General features: G+C 39.0%; 2 protein-coding genes across 2 annotated transcripts; both read right to left on the bottom strand.

The window, feature by feature from the left end:
* Positions 1-13161: 13161 nt before the first annotated feature.
* On the bottom strand, positions 13162-14552 carry LOC147894741 (uncharacterized). Its single transcript, XM_087385162.1, has 5 exons — positions 14293-14552; positions 13921-14201; positions 13730-13840; positions 13471-13638; positions 13162-13384 (listed from the first exon to the last, which is right to left on the bottom strand). The coding sequence occupies exons 1-5, from the start codon at positions 14534-14536 to the stop codon at positions 13316-13318; spliced, it is 873 nt and encodes a 290-aa protein (XP_087241288.1). The 5' UTR covers positions 14537-14552; the 3' UTR covers positions 13162-13315.
* Positions 14553-15859: 1307 nt separating this feature from the next.
* On the bottom strand, positions 15860-23523 carry LOC147894740 (uncharacterized). Its single transcript, XM_087385362.1, has 5 exons — positions 23450-23523; positions 22050-22193; positions 16563-16637; positions 16309-16371; positions 15860-15907 (listed from the first exon to the last, which is right to left on the bottom strand). The coding sequence occupies exons 2-5, from the start codon at positions 22188-22190 to the stop codon at positions 15860-15862; spliced, it is 327 nt and encodes a 108-aa protein (XP_087241488.1). The 5' UTR covers positions 22191-22193; positions 23450-23523.
* Between the last annotated feature and the right edge of the window lie 3133 nt (positions 23524-26656).

Here is a 26656-nt window from a genome sequence, read left to right as displayed (position 1 = left end):
TTAAATTCATCTCATACTCAAGATGTTGATAGGTATTCTTACTAAAGGGAGTTGGAACCCTAGGTGTCAATGGTCCTCCTAGCCCTTGGCTGTGCAAATGTTACATCTCTAATTTCCATCAACTGACATCATTGTGTAATCCAATGCCTTTGCAAGATCTTGAACTTGTCATAAAGAAAAACATAAACAATTTCACTCCTACTATTCTATTTCTTGTCTCCATACTTGAAGGCTATAGATCTTCAAGAAAGAAGTCCTAAATTTTAGACATGTATGAACACAATCTCTCCAATACAAATAGTATTTCACACATGACACAAATATAAGATAGCATTTCAATCCAAAAACATGTGCAATTGGAAATCATAATGCCTCACATAAACCCCTTTGCATTCATTGCCTTGCTATTATGGTTGACCTTTACCCATAAGATATTGGAGTAGTTAGCCACTTTAGCATCACAATGAACACACACTCTCTCACTTCTCATGACTCAATTGTGGTGCACTGTACCCCAACATGCTAAGTGCAAGAGCTATGGACTACAATCTTGCTGAATTAAGATTCTTATGGCTCTTGCAAGATTTCTGTAAGCATGAAATGTGTGCAAAAGTCAATCAAAACTACCGCTGGTATAAGCCTTGATACTGTAATATGTGCAATTATATTATCGGTAATAGTACATGTGCCATTGGGTTTTTTTAATGAGATGAAGTGTTTTGAGTTATCCATGACATAGTACTAGCCACACACCATTTGATGTGCCTGAGTACACCTCTAAAAAAATTATAGAAGCCACAAGGTGCTCTTCATACTCAAGGAGACAAATCAATAGAGAAAAGAAAGGAAGTGCAATCTATAAAAAACTAAAGAAAATGAACCAAAGAGTAGTAGTACAATGAAGCATAGATGAAGAAGTAGACAAGTGCAAGTTGAAGCGCAAAAGTCCAATCCAATGCAAAAGTGAGCAGAAGAGACAAACCGCTAGAATGCAACAAGAAACAAAAATAAATAAAAATTTTCTCATGTGTCTTGATTGCTTGAAATCTACCATGCTTGCAACGTCTGCTTTGACTCATCGCTTGCCTTCCTAGCTTCCTCACTAATTATAGCTTCTGCAAGCAACAATGTAACATCTAATTCTAGAGCTGTAACCTCAAATAGAGAAATCTAGGGGAATCTCCTTTTTCCATGTGAATTTCATGTTTTTTGGAAAAGGAATGGCATTTTACGTGATCTTTTGAAAAAACACTTAAAAACCATGATTTTTTGAAATTTTGCTTATAATCTTTTTTGGGAAAATGAGTAGAAAAACCTTCATCTAGAATACCAAAATTGCATGAAATACATTAATTTCTCAAAACCATGACAATATGGGCCTATGCATTCAATGATGATAAAAGGGGCATGGCAAAGCACATTTCAAAATCCTAAAAAACTACACATTGTTGCACAAACATGCATTCCATTGATCCTATGACAAACAATACTTATCCTCTAATCTTACACCTTCAAATGCACTAGAGCCAAAGCTTTGTGGGGTAGAGGTTGTAGAGCCTTCCTCCTTTAGGCTGTCCATACTAGAACATTCTTTGAGTTGACCTAGGCAAGTTTAGCCACACCTTGTAGAGCCTTCCTCCTCCAGGCTGTCCATACTAGAACATTCTCTAAGTTAATGCATGTCTTGGATTCCATTTGTGCAATACATCCAAGCAATTTCTTTAGAATCTTTTGGTATTATGTATTGTTTCTCCTTTGCTAGCTTGTGTTAATTAATATGTATATACCAAAATATCTACCTCATCCAACTGTAGAGTATCTAGTCTTGGTCAATTATTTGTCACCCTCTTCCCTTTTTGGCCATGCTTCCTTGTTACCATCTTTGGTTTATATCGACTTGTGAAAGCATCTGTGGACTTGGTGAAAAACCAATGTACTTCTATTTGGTTTTTTAATATTCCTTTTCACCTTTCACAACTTTAGAAATCCTAAAAGGAAATCCACCAAGATTATCTATTGTTGCTAGCACATCAACCATCACACCCACCACTGCCAAGTCCTCGATGCTACTACATATTTCTTGAAACCTTTCCCTAGAATTTTTTGGACTTTCTTGCACCAAGGTACATTTCCCTCTCCTTCCCATGGTAATTCTTCTTTGGTAGTGCAAGCAAATGCATACTTGCAAAATTCTGCATTCATACGTGCACCTACAAAACTTTCTTCAATGCATTGTGGCCAACTAAAATCTAATATATCTCGAGGCTCATCGAGCCACTCTCATAAACATGTAACATAGCACGTTCGTGCATAGAGGGGTATTTTTTTAATAGGGGGACTTACATGACATTTACATACATGAGGGGATTTATAAAATAGGGACTTAATGTAATTCATATGTGTATATTTATGGAGGGGTGTCTAAATTTTAAGATGGAAAAATGTATACATGCAAGAGGGGATTAATGAATTTCATGAAAAAATGTATTTAATACATGCTTGCTCGCACATGCTATATGGGTTTTATGAAGAGTGACCCCCCTGGGGGGCTCATTCACGTGGTCATTGATGAAAAATTGGCTGCAAATATTGGATTCCACCCTATCCACACCACATCTTTAAAATATGTTGCAACATGTTGGACTGTGTCTCTAATTTCAATGTTGACTGAACTTGCAGAGTTTACATCTCTTCCCTCCATCATGACTCGTTGTGCCTCCTTCACTGATTGTAAAGGTTGTAAGGGTGCAACAAACAACTCACCCTTAGAACATAGTTCAAGAAATTTAATCTTTTGGTTGGAATCCAAGCCGATGATATGGAGTCGGAACTTCCCCCACAACAATGTTGCACATTCCAAATATTTCTTCATTCAAAATTGATGTTGAAAGATGAGCTTGTTTAGCTTCTCAATACATCGATTAGTTTGATCATAATCACCAAACAAAAAGTGCATGAAATCAGTTGTTTTTTCATGTTTGTAATTATTGATTTTGGCACATGTGCATCCTATAAAATGCAGATCATTGCATCTCCATCCCATGCTTCTTTCCTTCTTAGCTTTACTAAGAATTGGCTAAACATCTTATCAATATGGTCATGTGTGACCCACCAGAAGAAATCCTAATTCCCTTTCTAAAATATGCCTTTTCCAAAATCATACAAAGATATGCCAACATAACTTGATTCTTATTTGCTATCTATGTGTTGTCAAGCTGGACATTTAACACTTTCAGAAGAGGTTGTGTGTGATTCCTCAATGCATCATCTAAACCTGAAATTGTGAGATTAGGATCATTTCTTAGATTTGGTGTTGTTAGATAAACCTTGGGGATTAATTCACCATGGTAGATCATGCAACCAATCATGTGTTCTCATGTTTCAAGTTCCTGGGCACTCACTTGAAGTGAGGAAAATTGGTCTTCTTTTGATCCATCCCATCAATAATGATGGCTAGGTATTTATTAGGCTCTTGATAGCTCTTCTTACAAATGCTTTGCTAACTTCTTTCTTTCTGAAGCTTGCATTTCTTGATGCTTTTGCAACTCTACAACTACTTCTTCTGCAAATATGTAATAATGTTAGCAGTTTTAAGCAAACTATTTCTGACAAAAAGAAGAAAATTTCATGACATCGTTATACAAACCTCTCTCCTACCCTTGAATTTGATTATGTAAGGCCTTCAAGTCCATGCATGTGGCACACACAACAAGGAAAAAAAGCATTGGTATCTTCACGTTATTGAAATCATTCTTCCAAATCTTGCAGAAGTGTTGCTAGGCATGTACTCATCACCCGCATGAACCATGGCCTCCTTGTACATGGAATGGATCTCGCACTTAGAGAAATTGTCTGGTAAGAGAAATTGGTAATTATTGGGAAGAGCCTTGGCATGTTTTTGTACAAACTCTTGTGGTAAAGAGCATAACATGTTGCCATGTGGTCAAGGCACTCTCATTTGTTTAGGTATACAAATGCAAGGTTCTTATGGAGGCCAGCCTATAATCTTCTCAGTCTCTCATTGTTGCCAAGATAATGTGTGAGTCTATATGCTTTGTGATAAACTATCCTTGAATCGAATGATATTGAAACCTAGTTTTGTTCATCTTGTTTTCCCTAGGTCTTACAGACCATGCAAAATATCTGAAGTTTTGATAATCTTTATTCATTTGAATATATTTTTTATGTAACTCTCATAAATTTGCAACCCCAAGTGTGACCAAGCACATTCTACTACAACAAATAGTAATGTAGGTCTCATTAATATGTTCAGTTTCCAACAATGTATGAACTCTCCCTCTTGTGTAACTAGACCTTTGGAGGTCCATGGGTGGAAGCATGGTATAATGGCACCAAAAAGTGAGGTCCGAGACATTACTATTTTGAACATGTAATAGTTGAAAACTACTAAACCTTAGACATATTTAAAACCTTGAAGAATGTTCTCCCACTCTCTTGAAACCATTTATGTTGTAAGTGTCTATGCCAGCTCCTCTCTCTCTCTCTCTCTCTCTCTCTCTCTCTCATCCCTCCCTTGACCTCTCTGTTTCCTAATCTAGTAGAGGCTTGTGTTTTTCTCGTGACAGAGATAAGCAGCAAGGTGCATTGACATAGATGACTCCATGTTGCAAGAAGTGGGAAGATTCATGGAGCGCACTTGAAATTGGGTTCTTGCATACATTTTTTGCAAGTTGAGCTGCATAAAAATAGAGGGCATTGAAAACCAGAGTTTTTGACAAAGATTACTCCTCTCATAAATCAGATTTAGTGCAAAAAGGGAGACTTGAACTACATTTGTGGTGATGTTCTAGTGCTAACAGAACAAATCAACAATCAATTGTTGCCACTCTACTTGCTTGTTGCTCATTTGGGCACCAAACTTGCCCACGGTACATTGCACAGAGGATAGCATAGGACCAACAGTGCATGTGTAACCTTAGTAATGCTTTCAATCCAAGCAATGAACTTGGCCTTCTTATTAAGGTAGGAGAGATCCTATGGATGAATGCTAGATAACAAGCTTAGTCCTTTGACCAGTCTTGTTAACAAAACTATGATACCAAAAGCAAATTAGTTCCACCAACAGCAAGATGCTTGCAAAATAGATATCCATGAACCATAAGGACATGATAAAGCCATTGAGCACCATTGTCGAGGCCCGAGGGAGAGCGAATAGCCCCAAAAATCATGTGAGATTTAGTAATCCCAAAAGGGGGAGAGTTGCATACTTCATTTCTTTTAGCTGCTTCTTGTATGTTTCACAAATTTTTATCTAAAATCCCACTTGGGGTGAGGAGAGCTCTCATGTCAGTGGGCATGGAGATATTGTAATCATGCAAGCTTTGAGCCTCCTTCCATCACTTCTACTAATGATCCTAGTAGATTGCTGTAAGACAAATGGCTTGCTATAAGACACTGGTAGTACAGGGCCTATCATATTGAGTTGATCGGTGCCTTTAATGAGATTATTGTATTCAGGGAACAAGGAAAAAGACAATCAAGAAAAAAGCTAAATGTACAATGCCCCTTAAGGATGCAGACCCAACCCTTAAACCATGGACATGAGAACTTCTACATATGTTTTGTCCCATCATCCTCAGATTGTTTGTCATGTTCAAGTTCTAAGAAAACCACCATAAGGGAGTAGAGGCCATGAGGAAAAGAAAGCAAAGCGAGACAACCAAATCGAAGGATTCAATTATGTAGGAGCCAAATGGGCAACTTAACAATCAAGAATGACAAAAGATAAGTAGTGATGGATGACAAAGACCTCTGGGATGCTCTTACTATAAACGACATATTTAATTGTTTGTGCTCTCATCTATCCCTTAGATGTTTACAAGATAAAAGGGGGACATATGAAGCTCAATTCCATGAAGCAATTATGCGTAGAGTTTAGAACAACTTGAGCGTGGTGAAATAACCAAAGTCCGACAATGAGTTTTTGGTCTAGCATGGTTATGTTAATGAATACAGGGTCAAGTAAGCTACTTGAGTTCAATGTTTGTGCAGCATCAAAAGCATTAAACATTCATCAAAGGAGCTTCTATGCAGCCCAACGTAGGCTTATTGGATTTGTAGGTGATTCATCGCCTTTGGATACATGTCAAAGAAGGAAGGGCTGGATCAGCTGAATCACAATAGAGATTTTTGAGCTTGTATTTTCATTCTAGGCTTCCTATACTCTTGTCTCTCCAAATAAAAATGATGTGTTGAAGGGAATAGGGTTGAAATCATTTGTGAATCGTCCAGTACATCTCCTTGAAATATCTCAAGTTTAGTCTTCATGCCTATCATCTTGGCACTACCTTATCTACTATTGCAAATTTATTCTTTTATTTGTAGATTACATACTACTTGTTGCACTGTACTTAGGTGGATTCATTCTACGAGTTGCATAATACGTGACTGCAAAGTCCTCATATTGACTAGCTCTAATTAGCTTTCTTGAAATTAGGTTGTTGCATAGTAGTATACAAGCTAGGCCTCTACAATCTAGATAGCTATACAAAGTAGATTTCACAGTCCTAGGTAGCTCTAAACCACACAATAGATAGCTACAAACTAGCTTTCTCTTACATAGGTCTTTGCAATTTAGGTTGCCGATAGCTGCTGGTAATGTACAACCTAGCCAACTGCAAACTAGCCATCTACAAACTAGGAATCTCCAATCTAGGTACCTGCTAACTAGATATCTCTTGACTAGCTACTTGCAAACTAGGTACATGAAAACTTGCTGCATGTAAATGCAAGGTAGCTATTTGCAAACTAGGTTTTGTCCAACTATAGCTAGATCCAAACTATGTACCTTCAAACTAGCTACCTGCAAACTTGCTAGCTCCAAACTACACTAGCTAATTGCAAATTAAGTCCAAACTAGTATGCAGTTAGCTAGCTCCAAACTAGAGGTAGCTCCAAACTAGCTATTTGCAAACTAGCTAGCTCCAAATTATCTATATGGGCACTAGCAAACTAAGTACAAACTAGTATGTCATTAGCTAGCTCCAAACTACCTAACTGCGAACTAAGTCCAAACTAGTATGTCATTAGCTAGCTCCAAACTACCTAACTACAGACTAGGTTCAAGCTAGCTAGCTTCAAACTACCTAATTGTTGATATGGCCCTTGAGGGGTCCCCTTTAGAGGTAATGGCCATATCGACATGCATTGGACATATATGGCATGTCAATATGGACCTTGCCCCTAAAGGGGACCGCTTGAGGGCCATATCAACATGAAAGGGGACCCATCAAGGAAAATGTGGGGGTTAAAGGTCACCGTGCCTTTACCTCGGTTATGTATAATACTCAAACACATATATAAATGAATGAAACGGGAAGGCATCCCTTGACTGACTGCACTGAGTGTAGATGGAGCATTTCTCACGGCAGCCCACTCTTGGGTATTGGGGCCCCCTATTTGGAGCCTCAGATGATCCCGGATGGCTCTGGGCCGAACGGTTTTGCACACCAATTCTATCGTATGGTTGGTGGCCTATTTCGGGACCGACCCCCAGTCGACTGTTTTGGGTGGACTGGGTCGGTCACCCAATTGAGCCTAACCGACTACGACTGGTGGCTATATAAGAGTAAGCCCGTAAAGCTCATTTCATCACTAGCTACAGCAACCCTGATTCCTTAGCATCCAGCCTCCGTCTTCTACTGTTTCCAGCATGCCATCGAAGCTTCTTTCACAGGAGCGCAGGGTTGGGAGGCAGTGCCATCTATTGTATCAGTTCTACAGTAATCAAATTTTTAATTCTCCATACTATCTTGTTTTCTCTCTTGCGTACGAGATCCTATTATATGTTGAGCATAGATGTATTATTTTCTTACACATACCCCTTGACAACTAATCTTGCCTTGTATCTGTTCACAGAACCATCTACATTGTGCTTCACCTTATAAACCCACTTACAGCCAATTGCATTCTTGTCTTTAGGCAAAGGCACCAATTCCCATGTAGCATTTGCTTCCAAGGCATCCATTTCTTCATCCATGGCTTTCTTCCATTTTTCTTTTCCCATGGCTTGCTCAAAAGAAGTGGGTTCTGGTTCCTGTATCACTTTGACCATATAGGCATAGTGAATGGCTATAAATCCATCATATTTCAGCCTATCCACAGGATACCTACCATGGTAGACCTGCGCAAAATAGGCTCACTTCCAGGTGCTCTCAAAACATCCCTGGTCTTCCTTACTCCAGGTATAATAACAGAAGGAATACCCAACTCATCATCAATGCTCTGTTCTGAGCCACTGGATTCACCATCCACATAAGAGTGACCTGCATTCACATCAAACATGGGTTAATCTATCTTCTCTTTTCCTTTTCGTGATACCTGCATACCACTATCTACATTGCTTTGAGGAGATTCTCCTGATCTCAATCTACCTATCCATGGTGAAGTATGTGAACCACTGCTAGAGGACACTGCAGGTCCACTAATATTTTGTGCTTGCTGCAATGAATTCTGTGCAGCATTACCATTTTGTGCATCTACATCATCAATCACATTTACTGGTTTATACCAGCTGCTCATCTCATAAAAAAACAACATCTTTGCTCACTGTAAACTTCGGAGTAGAAGGGTTATAGCATCTATATCCTTTTTGCTACAGAGAATAACCAATAAAGATGCACTTCTCAGCTTTTGGATCCAACTTGGATCTCAACTCATCTGGCACATGAACATAGGCAATGCAACCAAAAACTTTCAAATGAGAAATATCTGGTTTCCTACCAGTATACCTCTCCTCTGGCGTCATGCCATGTATTACTGTAGTGGGAGTCCTATTCATTATGTAGACTGCTGTAGCAACTGCTTTGAATAGCCCAATAATAATTTTGCATGTCTTTTTCGTTGAGCATGGCATGAGATACCTCTCCAATATACCTATTTTTCCTTTCTACAGGTCCATTTTGCTGTGGAGTATGACTGCATGAATATTGCTGCTTTATGCCATCCTCCTGCAGGAAACTTGCAAACTCATTTGAGAGGTACTCTCCCCCTCCATCTGACCTTAGGTATTTTATTTGCAGGCCTGTTTCTTTTTCAACCATAGATTTAAAAGCTTTGAAATGCCCAAACACTTCACTTTTCTTTTTCATAAAATACACCCAAACTTTTCTGCTGTAGTCATCAATAAAAGTGACAAAATAATGACAGCCTCCAATAGGTGCAGCTTTAGTAGTCCACATATCAGAGTGGATTAATTCCAATGGCCTCTTACTCTTTTGAACATGTCTAGGAAATGGTTTCCTTGCCTGTTTTCCAAATTGATAGGTTTCACATACCTTATACATTTTTGCAACCTTGGACTTAGGCAATCTTGCAACAATATTGTGGGCCTCGATTAATTTAAGTGGCTGTACATTAACATGACCAATGCGTTTATGCCAGATATCAATATCTACAACTACACTGATCCCATGTGCAAACATTGCTGCACTCAATTCAGGCATGTCCGCATCCAACGTAACTATCATGCCCTTCTTCTTCCCTTTTGCTATCATGCGACCTTTATTTTTCATATCCTCAACAAAGCATCCATGAGGATTAAATCTGACCTGCAAGCCCTGCTCAACCATTTGACCAACAGAAACCAGGTTCTTGGTGATATTCGGGACATGAAATACATCAGACACGTATTTCTTTTTCCCATCCTGCATAGACAAAGAAATTTTACCAATCTGGACAATAGGATGTGCAGTATCATCACTAGTCTCCACAAATCCTGGTCTTTCCATTTTCCTTGCATCCTGCATCCATTTTGCATGACTTGTCATGTGGTTTGATGCACCTGAGTCAACATACCACACATCATTACTTTCTTCTGCACTTGTCATGTGCTACACCATAAACAAATGCTCATTTCTGTCATCACCTTGTCTACTAGAGGATGCATAATTGCCTTGCTGCAATTTTCCAGTCATGATGTCATTCTGCTTTTTATAGCAGTCTTTAACCACATGACCCATTTTATTACAGTAGTAGCATTCAACATTACTGTTTGCATTTTGGCCTCTCTGCCATCCACCATGACCTCTTTGGCTCCCCCTGCCTCTAAGGTTACCACGATAGGACTAATTTTCTTGAATTTATTACATATTTCGATTTCTGCCACGGCCTCTAGATCGGCCTGCTCTACCTCTACCTCTACCTCTTCCAGCATTTGAGTAGAAGACAGTTTCTTTTGAAGTTCCTCCTAAAGAAGATGCCCCACATTTCTCTACTCTTCAAAAATTAGAAGAGCAATCAACTCCTCAAAATCAGGAAAATTCTCATGGATGGCAATGGATGTATGGAATTGTGCATAATCCTTTCCTAGACCATTCAAGGTCATAGAAACTAAATCATCATCTTCCACTAGTGACCCAATAGAAGTAAGTATATCTGCAATCTTCTTCACTTTCATGTCGTAGTCATTGATGCTCATATTTTCTCTCTGCATGTTATGCAACTCTTGCTTGAGCTGCATTTTCCTAGCTTGCATATTTGTGCTATACATTTTTGTCAAAGTATCCCACGCCTCCTTCGACGTGCTTGCATCCTAAATATGCACAATCATAGAATCTTTTGAAGTTCCTCCTAAAGAAGATGCACCACCATTTCTTTGCTCTTCAGAAATTAGAAGAGCAATCAACTCCCCAAAATCAGGAAAATTTTCGCGGACAGCAATGGATGCACTGAATTGTGCATAATCCTTTCCTAGACAATTCAAGGTCATAGAAACTAAATCGTCATCTTCCACTGGCGATCCAATAGAAGTGAGTATATCTGCAATCTTCTTCACTTTCATGTGGTAGTCATTGATGCTCATATTTTCTCTCTGCACATTAAGCAACTCTTGCTTGAGCTGCATTTTCTTGGCTTGCATATTTGTGCTATACATTTTTGTCAAAGTATCCCACGCCTCCTTTGGCGTGCTTGCATCCTAAATATGCACAATCATAGAATCTGAAATACTGATAGACAGCCAATACATAACTTTTCTGGCTCTCTCATGCCAGCCTTTAAATGCCCGCAACTCCTGTTGATTGGGAACATTAGGAATAACTGGTTCTTATTCAGCTCCAGTAATGAACTCCCAATAGCCTTTTCCCTTAAGAAAATTCGTCATTCTAAACTTCCATGCTTGGAAGTTGTTCTTGTCAAGCTTTTCAGTGACTATTTGTGAAAGAGCATCAGACGCCATTACAAAACACTACAAAAATATTATGTCACTGCAAAAAACACAACTTCTGCCTCACAAGGGCAAATCTGCAAAACTGATGAAAGTGGTATTTGACCACACAGTCACTTTCTAGTGAAGATTTTGCATTAATAGGCGATAAGAATGATTCTGTCACTCCCAATATCTCTGCGCATAGGCATATGATGCAATTTTTATGGCAACTTTTCACCAACCTGCAGAACAATGGTCGCACAGCAAAAACAGGGCATTTTTTGAGTGCTTGCAAAAAACTTCCACCACCAAAATGGGCCCCGAAATGACCTCTCACCACACCGTGAAGGGCGTCTCAATCTGAGGCAGTGCACTCTTGCACTTTTCGGCTGTGCTATCTGCAAAGATTTGCTCCCAAACTCTAAAAAGGAAAGTAACACTGATCCTCTTACCAAGACACCGCAAACTTGGTTTGCTTTCTTGAGCTCCTTACCACAAACCAAGCCATCCACAAAGGTTATGGGTATACAACATGCGATTGCAAATGCCATCCACAAAAAGTTGTGGGTACTTGTGTCTCTAGGAATCTGCGATAACCCCGCGCAATGCTAATGCCTTTACATGAGTGACCAATCTAGCAAATGCAAGCCACATACTTTGATTTGCCTGCAAACCACGTACCCTACTCTCTCTCTCTCTCTCTCTCTCTCTCTCTCTCTCTCTCTATCTATCTATCTCTCTCTCTCTCCCTCTCTCTCTCCCTCTACACAAACACACACACACACACATAACATACATACATGTCCATGCACACACACACACAGACATCCACGATGTTAGTTAATTAGAGGAGGTGTTTAGGCTATCTATGAGCAACATACCTAGTCCTGATTGTTCGCAGACAGAAACACTAAAAAAAGTTGAAAAACTCATAAAAAAAAGGTTTAGCAAGATAATTTTCAATTGACAAACTATCCGATGAATTATCGTAGAGCTATCTTTTATAAACTTTATTACCATGCAACATTCTCCCTTTTGACATATAGACACTATGAAAATCGAAGCTACTAAACTTTGAATGCTCAAGACTAATGTAAAGGATGAATCTTGCTACATGAGGAGAAAGTAGCTTTTGGCATTGGCATCATGTTGTGCCCTACCATAATGAGATGGATTTACTATAATTAACGGCACTCCTCCTTATGCAATGTCATAAATAAAAGATAGCTACGGGTTTTATAGGACATACTAACGCGTCCATGAAGAGGCCATCATCAACCCTTGCCTAACCACCTAGGGAGTGTGAATGAAAGAACAAACCATCATTATATGGGGTCCATAACCAACGGTTAATCATGGAAACCCATAAATGCCATGTTTAAGCCACACAATGTTCATAGAGTGTCATGGCATGCTTTCCAATATGGCTCCTTGCCTTAGATTCTACCAACATCCTTTTTTTCTCTAATAATATGCTAGAAAAATGACAAACAACACGACTATAATACATGATAGTAGGGTTGCAAAGAAACTCATGCAATATAGCCAGCCATAAAATGTCTAGTGAAAGAAGGGACAACCCCTTACTCCATGGATTCTATGACTAATTATCATTATGATGCCAACACCATAGCAGCTAATAAAAGAACAAAACTCTAACACAAGCTCCAAAGAAAACAAGTCAACATCGTTGTGCTACATAAAGGAAAACTAAAGAACAAACAAATGAGGGAATTAACTAATACGATCTACGTAGAAATGAAACTAAAGGACAAACAAAAAGGAGGAGCCAAAGGCTTAGCAGACCTTGTAGTACATAAGCAACATGATCCATTGAGTCAAACTAGTAGCTTAGTCTCTAAAAAATTATAACAAAAATAATGAAGAGCATCTAAGTTTATTAACACCTTGATTAAGGACATTTTGAAATTACTTTCAAAAAAGCACCATGTAATGAAATGAGAATATCTTTGAGAGTACAGATGCTTCTAGTGTGAATCTATGCTAATAATATGCTGACTGCTGATGTGGTGAATTATACAATATCCATAGACGAAGTTTTCAAGTTTAAAACAAACAAAAAAGGAACTAAGCATGCTCGATTATAAACCGAACACATGTTACTATTGTAATCGATAATGGTCTCGTTTAGTGTCCACGCATGCTTCTCAAGACGAGTTTTTGCACCATATCCGCGCACACACCACCTCCTCCAACCTGCAAAAATCATCGTCTTCGAAGTTAATGGTGCATCACTCTGAACAGTCTTAACCAGTGCTCTTAGGGTTTGCCTATTCACTTGCCTGCCTGCTAATCGCATCTAACGTGAAAGCTCTATGGTTTGACACGCTCACGTCTTCGAAAACCAGCCCCATGCCTTCTAATGCTCCCAGAAGTTCGGACATTAAACCGGGCCTTTTTTCGCAAGACACATAAATTCGTATTCCTGTTTCTACAGCTGTGACTTCAACCTGCATACAACATTAAAAAGGAACCTATTGTAGCCAAACAGAAAACGAATGTCGAATGCTAAAGGTTTCCAGGGAAATACATCAAGCTTACCTTAGGATAGCTGGAGAGATTCTGCAATGCTCTAGAACTGCGATCATAGACTTTTTCGGTGAATTGGCCTAAGTAACTCAACGCGTCGGCGATGACGCATGAATCATTGTTCTGTTAGATGTACAAACAATTCAGTCAAGGCTCTACAAAATCCCAAGACCCAGACGCTGTGTATAAGAGACATGGCATACCGGAGTACTATATGGTACGATTTTTCGTAAGGACTTAAGCTGTCTCAAAAGGGGTTCGGCAGTTCCACACTTGGCGCGGGGTCTCTTTCTCATGATCCTGCTTGTTCGTCTTAACAATAATTGGGCCTCGTTGCTGAGCACACCACTCCTAAATCTTTCAATCTTATCACACGATGCTTCCCTACTCAAAACTGCATCCACCGCCGCTGAGGAGCTGTCACTCGAGGTGACGCACTGGATCGTATGCTCATCCAAAGGCAACATACGTTTGACAGCCATATCTGAGGGCAAAATCAGTCAGCTGGAACCATTATGTCATGCACTGTGCAGGGACTCGAGCTTGCTATATATCCGAGAGTAACACTCACGTACCAAATAATTCTTGCAAAAGGAATAAAAGCAAATGCATCCAGAAAGAATCGTCCGTCGTGATTGTACAGTCTAATACTTTCCCTCTTTCTCCCACTCTCTCTCCCTCTTTTACTCTCTCTCTCTCTCTCGTTCTAACAGTTGAGGGGAGACGAAGTATGGAGGAGAACTGCAGGAGGGGGAAGATAATATGGAGAGAACGGTACGTGAGACCGACGTTGTAGCTGCATGAATGCCCAAAAGGCATTGCATTCACGTGGGTGCCTTCCTTTTATTCCATCCTTTCACATTTTCTTTTGGGGATGAACCCCTTTTTCTCAATATCAGTTACAACTCTATGAATCACATGTATCTCTCCTCATGCCATGCTATAAATGTGAGAGCAAATGTGGGCATAACGTCATGGAAAACGTGAGAGCAAGACAAAGAACCTTTACCTTCCTCTCTCCTTTACACCTCTAGCTTTATATATATTGACATAAGAAACACTATGGGTATGAATTGCACACAAATTGTGCCACTTATTCAATGACTTGATAATTTAATATTGGGAAAGGCACAGTTGTGTTCCCTTTTCCCCTATACCACACCCCATGCCCCCCCCCCCTTTATACGATAGACAGGCTAGTAGCATGTTTTAATTTTGTGAGCCTCCTTGAGCCACGAGTAAGATTCTAAGCCCTTCATCTAAATCACAAGGAGCTTCTACTTGTTCACCATATAGGAAAAAAAAGACCTTTTCCTAGTTCCAAATGAGAGGAACTAGGAAAAGTCCTAACTAGAGAAAATGGGCTACTTCCTAGATACTCTTCCTAGGAAAAGGAAGGAATCCTTTGCACATCCAATTTCCTATATAGGAGTTTAATCCTATATAGGATTTTTCTCCTATATAGTAATTTTTTCCTATATAGGGGTTTTTTTCCTACATAGTTAATTTTCCCTCTATATCAACTTTAGAATATAGAGAAAACTAGGAAAAGAAAATTAAAACAAAGTAGTTTTGTCTTTAGAGCAACTTTTCATTTAAATAAAAGTATTTATTTTACTTCAATCTTGAAATTTAATTATTTCAACAAAGTTCAATCTATAAAATATATAAGCTATATAAGTTTACTTGAAAATCATTGTCAATGAAAGAATCATAATTTATCAACTTTACTATATAAAGAGACCTTGGAAAAGAAAAGTAAAACAAAGTAGTTTTTTTATAGTAACTTCTTATTTAAACAAAAGTTATTTTTTTATTTCAATCTTGAAAAATAATTATTTGAGCAAAGTTTAATCTACAAAACATATAACTTGTATGAGTTTAATTAAAAATTATTATCAATGGAAAAATAATTGTTTAAAATGTTATAATTATACCAATTCTACATCATCAAGATGCAAAATTAGTGCTCCATGATTTTAAATGGCTATTTTGCCTTCCTGCAAAAGCCATTCTACTACATCCTCTCTCATGGAATGATAATCCTTGTCACTTCCAATGACATTTGAACCTTTTGCCTTACTCTTTACGCAATTCCAAACAAGTTTTAATTGGCTATACATCTCATCTACAATTCTAGCTCTAATGAATTTCATGACTATTGTTTCTTGATTCACTACACTCCAGCCCCTGCAACAAATGACAAAGCAAAGTAAATCAAAATTTAATGCAAGTCTAAATATCTTAATTTATCACTTGTATTGAGAAGAATAATAATGTCAATTAAAAAATATTAAGTAATAAAATGGAACTTTTAAAAACTTCATGAGTAATTATGCTTTATCTCACCTTAATAAGCTATGCAAAATCTTTAGTTTTCAACATTGGATCTTCTCCATTCACAATCCAAACATTTAATCGAATTCATAACCATAATAAAATTAAATCATCTTTACAAATATCTTTGTTAAGAAAATTATGAAATCATGCAATGAAAATACACATTCAAAATCGATCAAAATTTAAACATGCAAAAACAGAATTAAATTTTAAAAACTCTTGGATTCAACATGACATAAGTTACTAAGTACCTCATTCACAAAAGATCCATCCATGTCGCTCTTGTGATCCATATGGGTAAGTATCTCATCATCCTATAAAAATTTATGTCCATCCAACTCAGAATAACGAAACTCTAATTCTTTAAAATCATCATGGGAATTCAAATGTATGTGTTAAGAAATTAAATGACTATGAGCTTTATCCTATTAAACTAGAAGCAAATATAAGATTATAACTTTCTTTGCCACTTTTTTATTCACACCATAAGACTAGATGGCAATACCTTATCCATGTAAAAAGAGTCCACAACTCTAATGTTGTCATGATCCTCCATGTAAATTGATTCATTATGCACCTCCTTCACAAAGATAAATACAAATATGATGAGTAAATAAATAAGAGTTAACACAACAGAATCTTAAAAAATCAAGGATTCAAAATGATAAAAGCTACTAGGTCGCACATATATGAAGAATGCAAAATTTCAACACCAAACATTGAAGATATCTTACATACTAGAACACTTCAAAAAATTAAAATAGATTATATACTACATACATTGGAATAAAACTAAGCATGTTTAATAATTAAATCATGATTATTACAAAACCATAGGATATGAAAAGCACAATCAATGGAAGACATGATGCAATGGAGATGTTGAAGACATCTTACACACTAGAACAATTCTGAAGATGATAATCAATTGTATGATCCATATAGTGGAATAAAACTAATCATATTTGATAAAACTAATTGCCACAAACATTCAACGCCAAATAATGAAGACATCATATGCACATGAAATCATGCTTATTAGAAAACAATAGGATATGAAAAGCACAATCAAGACTAATGGAAGACATGATGCAACAGATATGTTAAAGAAATTAATTGCCACAAACATTAAACACCAAACATTGAAGACATCGTATGCACATTAAATCATGCTTATTACAAAACCACAGGATATGGAGAGCACAACCAAGACTAATCAAAGACATGATGCAATGGAGAGATTGAAGACATCTTATACACTAGAACACTTCCGAAGATGATAATCAATCATACAATCCATGTAGTGGAATAAAACTGAGCATAGTGGATAACAATTTAATTGCCACAAACATTCAACACCAAAAATTGAAGACATCGTATAGACATTATATCACTCTTATTACAAAACCATCGGATACGAAAATCACAACCAAGGCTAATGGAAGACATGATGCAGTGAAGAGATTCAAGACATCTTATGCACTAGAACACTTCCGAAGATGATAATCAATCATACAATCCATGTAGTGGAATAAAACTGAGCATAGTTGTGATAAAAATTTAACTGCCACAAACATTCAATACCAAACATTGAAGACATTGTATGCACATTAAATCATGCTTATTACAAAACCATAGGATATGAAGAGCACAACCAAGGCTAATGAAAGACATGATATAATGGAGAGATTGAAGACATCTTACATCCTCATTAGGGGAGAATTGGGGTCTCCAAAGGGCCCCCAATTAGTGTTTCTTAATTTCAAGGGGTTAGTGTGGGATTTGAGGTGTACCAATGGGAGTGCTCCTTTTTGTGGGGCAATGCCATGTTGAGGTTGAAAAAAGCATTTAAGGGTGGGGAGACCTCTAACCTAGAGTTTGGATCCATGGTCTTTACTCCTAGCCCTTGATCTAATCTCTAATCCAAGGGATACACTCAAATTTTACATAGAGCACTCCTAGCCATTAGATCAAGGGGTAGATCTAAGGGATACCATCAAAGGATTAGAGGGATAAAAAATATAAGCCCTTGATCAAGCAATAGATTCAATGGAGGAGATTAAATAAGGAAGAGCCACAATATTAGCCATTGATTTGTAGGAGATCTAAGGGAGGACATTAAAGAAAAAGGCACCTCAATTGTAGCCATTGATTTGAAAGAGATCCAAGGGAGGAGATACACCAAAAAGGTTGTTGAGAGTTGTGGTGCCATGAGCACATAATTAGAGGCTAAGGTATGTGCAAAGGAAAGAATTAAAGTAGCCACCCTAGGATGTGGACTACATGATGTGGAGATGTGGATTGAGGATATCCACAAGGAGAGATGTGGATGAGAGGATCCCACATGGTTGACTATTCAAAGGGCACTCTCTATATAAGAGGCCTATCATGTATTGCTGAGTACATACATTGCAAAAGAAATGCACATCCACTCAAGATTCTGTGTATGAGTCCAAGCTAATCTATCTTGGAACCTAATTGACTTGAGGTACATGTCATGAGCATTCTCTTCATCATGTTTCCACATAGGTTCCATCCACCTTAGAATGCTCCATAGATCCTGAGGCATGCATATTTTGTCATGGTATCAGAGCATAGGTTTAGCTCTCCTAATTTAGCTCATTAGTAGTTCACTAGGATTGCTCCCATTCCTAGATTAGTTTCAAAATGTAAGATTAGGTTCAGATCTCGAAAGTTCTTCATTTAGAGAGATTCATTCTAAGTGAGATTTTTGAAATCAGAGGGACATACTATTTTGGGGACTAACTATGTGTTCGAGTTCCTTCCCATGGCACTCACATTTTGAAATCTATGCCAAAGATGCTGAGAGAGGCTTTCCTAGGTGTGTGTGTAAGTGTTTGTTGCTGAGGGTGTGTCCTTGTTTCTTGTTCAAGTTGCTAAGTGAGGGATGTAGAGTGTTTGAATGCTTGGGTTTTAGTGAGAAGCTCTTCATCAAGTTGCTAAGTGAGGGATGTAGAGTGTTTGAATGCTTGGATTTTAGTGAGAAGCTCTTCATCAATAGCACACGGGCTCACAACAACTCTAGCAGCCACTCCAACAGCTGTACCTCCATGAAGTTGCTCTCCCTATAGCTACTCAGGTTATCGATTGAGGGCAGGGCACTCATCGACTAAGGCTGCTAAGCATCCCGCTAAGCAAGGTGGTAGTAGCAGCCGACTTGCTACTCACAAGCAAGGCTTCAAAGCCTTCATCGCAACACTAGCTGCTAAAAGTCTACAACCGACACTTCTCACCGACTCCCAAAGCAGCGCTCGAGTCCCTACAGCACAGTGAGGTCTCCAACGCTGCTAGCACACAGAGCAAAATGATTGCTATTCTAGCAAGCAAGCCAAATTTGCTCTGCCCAAGCATAAGCTCCAACTAACAAACTACAAATTGGGTGCCCACAGCCTCTTCAACTAGCAGAAACTCTAGCAGAAGCAACCTATGTCCACCTCAGACTGAAGAACTACAAGGCAAGGCTTGCAAAAGCCTCAGAATCCTCCAATAATGAGTCTGCTCCAGTGCCAGCAACTGCGCACTTACTTTGCTCATGGGGTTGTCGCGCTACTCAAAGAAGGATGGCCTATTACCAGAAAAGTGTCTGTGTTTGAGGACTGTCGGCTGAGTTAGTGCGTTCCAAATGACTTCTCCTGTGAGCAGTCAAAGTGTGAATCTCCCACAAGGAAAATCCCTTGCAAGCCAGCACTTGAGCTTCTTACATAGCCACTGACACACCCGATCCCCTCTGCAATCAAACGATCCATTGGTTATCAGAGAGCAAGGTGGGACGAAGCGGCGATCGATTCAGAGAAGCCTTCTGCATCACCATGTTCTTCCAAAAAAGACACATGGCAGATAAGGCTTTACCTTGGTTAAGCTCAGTTAACCTTGGTTAGCCAAGGTGTGGTCACACTAGGGTTAGTTTAACCTCGGTCATTGATCAAGTAACTCAAAACAACCATGGTTAGGTAAATTAGGGTTAGGATTGGTTAATATGCCACATCACTTATAGTACCACCTAAGCACATAGCCCCTACCAAGCACAGTTTGGAATTCAGCATGTGAATCCCTATGCCACATCATCAAAGGCCCTCTTCTTCACACAAATTTCAACAAGCCGTAACTCACAATCTAGAAAGAATTTGGACACGCTTCAAAAAGGAAAAATAATCAATTTTTTGAGCTCTACACGCTTGTCAACTCAAATTTTCTGTATGCAATTAGACATTTCCATCGAAGCAAAAACACTCATGGTAAGACCTTTGCAACAAATGGAAAAGTGACACATGAATGCAAAAAGCATGCCAAAAGCACAAGTGCATGAGATGACCATAGCACGAAGCATGGCATCCACACATAAAGCATCAAGGCACATGGAAGAACAAAGCATGCATGAAGCTACACAATGAAGAAGATTGCAGATTGAAGCAGGTCAACTACATAGCATCGTCATCAAGCCATGAGCCAAAAGGTGACATCAATGGAATGTATTGAGAAACAAAAAAAAAACCCTTGCCAACCTTGCCTATATTTTGTAATCAAACCTGACCACCTGAGAATAGCTATGAAAGCACCCAGGGGAGGTATTGACATGTAAAAACCGAGTAAAAACCACACTTTACCACCTTAAGTGGCAATGTATGCACTAAGGAGAGGTGATGGAATGTAACTCACATCTGATCACCTTGCAGTAGCCAAAGGATCATGGCACCAAGGGGAGGTGTTGAGAGTTGTGGTGCCATGAGCACATAATTAGAGGCTAAGGTATGTGCAAAGGAAAGAATTAAAGTAGCCACCCTAGGATGTGGACTACATATGATGTGGAGATGTGGATTGAGGATATCCACAAGCAGAGATGTGGATGAGAGGATCCCACATGGTTGACTATTCAAAGGGCACTCTCTATATAAGAGGCCTATCATGTATTGCTGAGTACACACATTGCAAAAGAAATGCACATCCACTCAAGATTCTGTTTATGAGTCCAAGCTAATCTATCTTGGAACCTAATTGACTTGAGGTACATGTCATGAGCATTCTCTTCATCATGTTTCCACATAGGTTCCATCCACCTTAGAATGCTCCATAGATCCTGAGGCATGCATATTTTGTCAAAGGTGCTTGAATCCGAGCCATCCATTTAATTTGAAGGAGATCCATTGGAGGAGATCCAAGGGTAGAGATGCACCAAAAAGGCGCTTCAATCCTAGCCATCCATTCAAGAAAATGCATCTCCACCCTCCAACATGCACCTCAATCTCCACCCTTCATTGTCTAATCCATCTCCACCATAGATCTAGCCAAGATCCAATGGTCCACAACTAAAGGCCCCTTCTCCCTCTTAAATGCCCCCCTAAAGTCAAAGTTTTCCAGTTTGGAGCCCACCAAAGGTGCCTCCTTCAGCTGCCTACCATTTTGAGCCTTTGATCCATCCACCATCCACCTCCATCCAAAGGCTAAGGTTTCCTAAATTCAAAATAAAGGTTCCTATGTCAGTTTAGTTAATGCTAGGGGGTAGTTAGTCCATGGGTTACCATAGTGGGCTCAATTCTAAGTAACTTAATCTATTTCTTAATCCATTCCTTATGAGGCCCTTTTGAGACCCCATTTCTCCCTTGTGATGAGTGCACTTTTGAAGATGATAATCAATCATACAGTCCATGTAGTGGAATAAAACTGAGCATATTTGATAAAAATATAATTTCCACAAACATTCAACACCAAACATTGAAGACATCGTATGCGCATTAAATCATGCTTATTACAAAACCACAGGATACGAAAAGCACAATCAAGGCTAATGAAAGACATGATGCAATGGAGACATTGAAGATATCTTATACACGAACACTTCCAAAGATGATAATCAATCGTACAATCCATATAATGGAAAAAAATTGAGCATATTTGACAAAAAGTTAATTGCCACAAACATTCAATACCAAACTATGCCACTTTTGTATTCACAGCATAGATTACTAGATAGTACCTTCTCCATGTGAGAAGACTCGACAACTATGTTGTCAAGATCTTGCATGTGCGTAGATTCATGAAGCATCTCCTTCATGTTGAAAGGCTCGACAACTCTTATGGTGTCATGATTTTGCATGTGCATAGATTCACGAAGCATCTCCTTCAAATAGATAAATACAAATATCATCTTAAATAAATTTGAGTAAACACAATCTCATCTTAAATAATTTTGAGTATATTTGTTGATACATGCAATTAAGGTCTCGGGGGGGTCACTTAGTGTATTATGTCTACATCACGTGCGTTGAAGGCTTCTTTTGTAAACCCCCTATGTAACCTATTTTTTGTATTTCCCTATACCTCTTCTGTAAAATTTTGCAAATTTTATAAATCCCATAATGTAAATATATTTTTTCCCTAGAGGAATTTAAAGAGTCCTTATGTGAGAGATACATTGTGACTTTTGATGTCACTTTGGAGGCAATATGAGGGACCTAGGATATGAGATATCTAGATCATGTGCACTATTTAAATCTGCATATATTAAGGAGAGGAGTTCACCACTGCACTCAATAGCACCCAACAAGCCCATGTTCAACTCCTAGCAGTGCCAAAAGACTCAGAGGAAAAAAAACAAAAAAATAAATTATGAATCACAATCTAGGTATTGGCTGACAGACAAGCTCCCAAAGAAGCAGCTAGACTATAGTGAGTAGCAACCATTAGTATATTAAATATTCAATCCATCCCAATTTGAACAAGCCAACCATCTATATTAGATAAATATAATCATTTATGCCCATTTTGAATAGGCTGACATAACCCTTCCTGAGTCGACTTGCAATCTAGCAACCTATATATGCACACCTCAGCCTCAATCATTCCTCATCCATCAGATTAGTGGATCATCAATTCAAATAGGTAGAAAAGAAGATTGTCAAGTGTCTTAAAGCTTTTGCAAGTGGACCACCTATCCACCAAAGCATTGGTAACTATAATACCTACCAATGGCTTTCAAGGTGAAAAAATATTTACTGCATTCAGAGAGACTTGTGTTGAACCATTCAAGAGAGAATATTGCTTCCTCACCATGCCAATGTTGTTCATATCATGTGATCAGTATAGAAACTAGGAGACAACATTCTACACAAGAACCTTATCAAGGACTTGTGCCCTTATCAACTACTCTATGTAACCATAGGTTTCAGAATGCAAAACATCCACTTATATTATTTAAAAGACACTCCTCATCATAAAAATCATCATATACTAGAGCTACACTCTAATACATAAAAAATAACGCATGAACATCACTGATATCTCTAACATCATGTAAGAATACATTTTCCTCCTACCACAGGGTCAATACCAAATCATCGCATACAAGTATGCTGCATCCAAGGTATGAGATCTTACATTTGGACAATCTAGATCTATGGAGTGCACCTTGATGTCCTTTTTATGTGCAAGCAAGCAATCTCAACAACTCTACAAGATAGCAAACACATCAATCAAGCTAGGAGAGAGCTAGACGTTCATCAAACACTTGGCATATATATCCACCAACATTGTAGGCAAGCAAACTCCTCTCTTGAAATTTGTGGTCATTCTTAGCTTTCTCCTTTGCTACCATGTAAGCTGTCTTTTTTTTTTTGGAAACCATGGAAATTTTTCTAAAAGTTCAATTTTTAATGCCCATGAGTCTTCTAGATCCTAATTTATGATTCAAAATCTTGAATTAACATTATAAAAGACATCCTGCACTTGAGATAATAGAATAAGTTCATTATTACACTAGTAATTTGAGATCTAAAAAGCTTGCTTGTAATTAGCTTGTTAATGAGGTATACTAAATCTTCACATCGAATAAAGAAAAGTAATTTTTTCTTCTCATCACACCTCAATCTAAGCCCTACATGGTCCCAACAAACACCTTTTCTAGCTCCATTACTGGCAATAATCACATGCAAACAAGTTGTTTCTTTGCTCTAGGTATTATGCCTCTGTTCTAAATTTGTTCTAGTACCTCAACCCAACCTAGGCCCTATATGGTGTTAGGAGGGTGTTAGTCAAAGTCTTTTCTAGCTTTATTACTAGCCAAAATCCCATGCAAAACAAGTCATTTCTTTGCTCCAGGTATTCTACCTCTGTTTCGGATCTGTTCTAGCTTCTGTAACATGTACCTCCAAGTCTTGTAGCCTCTTGCAGACCTCTGTACCTACCTGTACACTTGCACAAGCATTCTGTACACTCCCTACAACATCTTGGGATGCAACGCCATGTTCCAAGCCTCCAATCCACTCTAGAATATGATGAACTACTGCTTTTTCTAGATGTGGATATTTTGTACATTTTTGTCCACCAAGGAGACCCAGCCTTGCCATGTAATTTCCTAGATGTGCTACCCACATGATACCCTCCCTATATGCTACCCATGTGGCAACCCCTTTTCTTGTCTTTTCAATATTTGTTTGCTACCCACATGACAACCAATGTGCTCCCCATGTGGCAGCCCAATCCTACCCTCGTCCACCTCCCCATGCTCTCCTCATATGGGAGATTACAGAGTGACCATACAATCTCCAATTCTTTTCAATGGTCTCTAGAACATATTTGTCAATGGTGTCAACAAATGGACCACAAGAAGGACAATGCCTATTGGTTAGCCTAGTTCCACATTAACCTGCCTACAATTTAGCATTAGTTGTTGGTAACCAACATTGGATGCTTGCAAATGTAGCCCATACATTTAGGTGCATCTTGATTGGTCGCAAGAGTCACAAGAGAGTAAACATTTGTTCCCACAGTTTCCAAAAACATTGCAGTAAGGAATACCATAAGAGATGATTCATGCACATTCATAAATTCACAAAAGATAGACATAAAATGTGTTTCAACAACCCACAAATCGGAGGTATTTATACAAAATATAGATCTTTTTTTAGAGGCCATCTATTAGATGCCTTGAGTGCCTTCACTTTGTAGCTTTGAGATAGCTTATGCAATAATCCATACATATATATTATATTGTAAACATAGCAATCGATCATGTTTCTCATTTTTCATGAAAATTTCATCAAAATTTGAGTCCATTCTTGGTTTGAATGACCACATTGCTAGTTACCAAGTCTTGTTCTTGAAAAAAATGTAGGAGACACAATTTACATCAAGCACAAAAAATGTTGGAAATGTAGCCTTAAAATCATTCATCTTGCTTTACAAAATAGTAGAAACTTTAAACATGCTCCACCCATTAAAATCAGCCCACAAGCTTCACTTCTTTGATTTCATATAGAAACAATAATTATAAGATTAGTAGATCCAAAAAAAAACCCCAAAAAACTCAACACCTATGACCTATTGAATCTACATAATATAAGATAACAATATTGAATGATTTAATATGGGGGCTCACGAGTTAGGAGTTGACCCATTACTGCAACATCCATTGCTACAACTTACCTGGGGCCAAGTATATACATGGATTAGGCTCCCCACTCTCTGATGCTGCTTATGTTGGTCTTTAATCAGCCATTGGGCAATAAGTATGGCCCCATGGCAGGCCTCTTTCTAGCCCCATAGTCTACCTTGACTGTGGGCTGACAGTCAACCCATGATGTTGACAAGGGCCGCCCATCTATTAGAGGTCAACATCTCATGATGTCACCTAGTGAGAAAGGGCCTTGCTTTTGGGTGTGCCCACCCAGTGAGTGAGGCTAGGGTAGATGAGTGAGGGGTTGTGTTGTGGGTGTGCCTGCCCCCTATGATCGTAGAGTAGGATAGGCTCTCATGGAGGCCTATGTTGTGGGTGTGCCCGCACCTTATGAGGGTAGAGTAGGATAGGCTCTTTTGGAGGTTGTGTTGTGGGTGTGCCTGCCCCCTATGATCGTAGAGTAGGATAGGCTCTCATGGAGGCCTATGTTGTGGGTGTGCCCGCACCTTATGAGGGTAGAGTAGGATAGGCTCTTTTGGAGGCCTATGTTAGGGCAATAGGTGTCATCTCTTGGAGAGGGGTAGTGAAGCCATGGGGCAGAGCCTACATCTCTTGGAGAGGGGCAGTGAAGCCATGGGGCAGAGCCTACAGTCTTGGAGAGGGGCAGTGAAGCCATGGGGCAGAGGTCTGCAGTAGCCTTTAGAGAGGCCAAAAGGGGTTGGCCCATTAGTTGCCAAGTCATCCGCCTCTTGTATGCAGGCCTTTTGTTAGCTGAAGGGAACCAGCCATATAGGCCGTTGGGTCAGCCACCTTGCAAGCTAGTCAGATAGCTTGACCTACCCCACTTGTGAGGGGCTAGGAGGCTATATATAGGCCCCCCCTTTAGCCCTCTTTTCATCACCTGGTGGAGGAGCATAGCCAGCTCAGTCGAGCAGTTATGGAGCGGCTTTGCCTGCCTTGTAGAGGAGTTCTAGGGCAAGGTTGTGGAGCAGTTCATCCACTCTTTGTGCCTCCAATTAGTGAGGTTGTTGAGTTGTCCAGTGGAGCTCTTAAGTAGCCTATTTGCACAGAGGATTTCCCCCAATTGTAATGGGGCTTTTTCCAGAGATCACTTGTAGTTCTTTTGTTCTTTCCTCTCCTTCCCAATGTGGTATGTGTGAGGCATGCTCTCTCTCTCTCTCTCTCTCTCT

This window comes from Dipteris shenzhenensis, chromosome 14, assembly GCF_047967505.1.
Source record: "Dipteris shenzhenensis isolate YYH24624 ecotype China chromosome 14, Dip_SZ_1.0, whole genome shotgun sequence".
In the NCBI taxonomy this organism is placed as follows: domain Eukaryota; kingdom Viridiplantae; phylum Streptophyta; class Polypodiopsida; order Gleicheniales; family Dipteridaceae; genus Dipteris; species Dipteris shenzhenensis.
This window is presented reverse-complemented; position numbering and strand designations above follow the sequence as displayed.

Excerpts from the sequence above, each read along its gene's own strand:
- LOC147894741 (XM_087385162.1), bottom strand. The coding sequence starts at position 14,536 with ATGCCTTTTGGGCATTCATGCAGCTACAACGTCGGTCTCACGTACCGT. Across the intron at positions 14,202-14,292 it reads CCTTTTGCAAGAATTATTTG|ATATGGCTGTCAAACGTATG; the intron begins GTACGTGAGTGT and ends TTTTGCCCTCAG. Across the intron at positions 13,385-13,470 it reads TAGATGCGATTAGCAGGCAG|GTTGGAGGAGGTGGTGTGTG; the intron begins GCAAGTGAATAG and ends TGATTTTTGCAG.
- LOC147894740 (XM_087385362.1), bottom strand. The coding sequence starts at position 22,190 with ATGCTTCGTGAATCTATGCACATGCAAAATCATGACACCATAAGAGTT. Across the intron at positions 16,638-22,049 it reads AGTCTTCTCACATGGAGAAG|GAGGTGCATAATGAATCAAT; the intron begins GTACTATCTAGT and ends ATCTTTGTGAAG. Across the intron at positions 15,908-16,308 it reads ATGGATCTTTTGTGAATGAG|GGGCTGGAGTGTAGTGAATC; the intron begins GTACTTAGTAAC and ends CATTTGTTGCAG.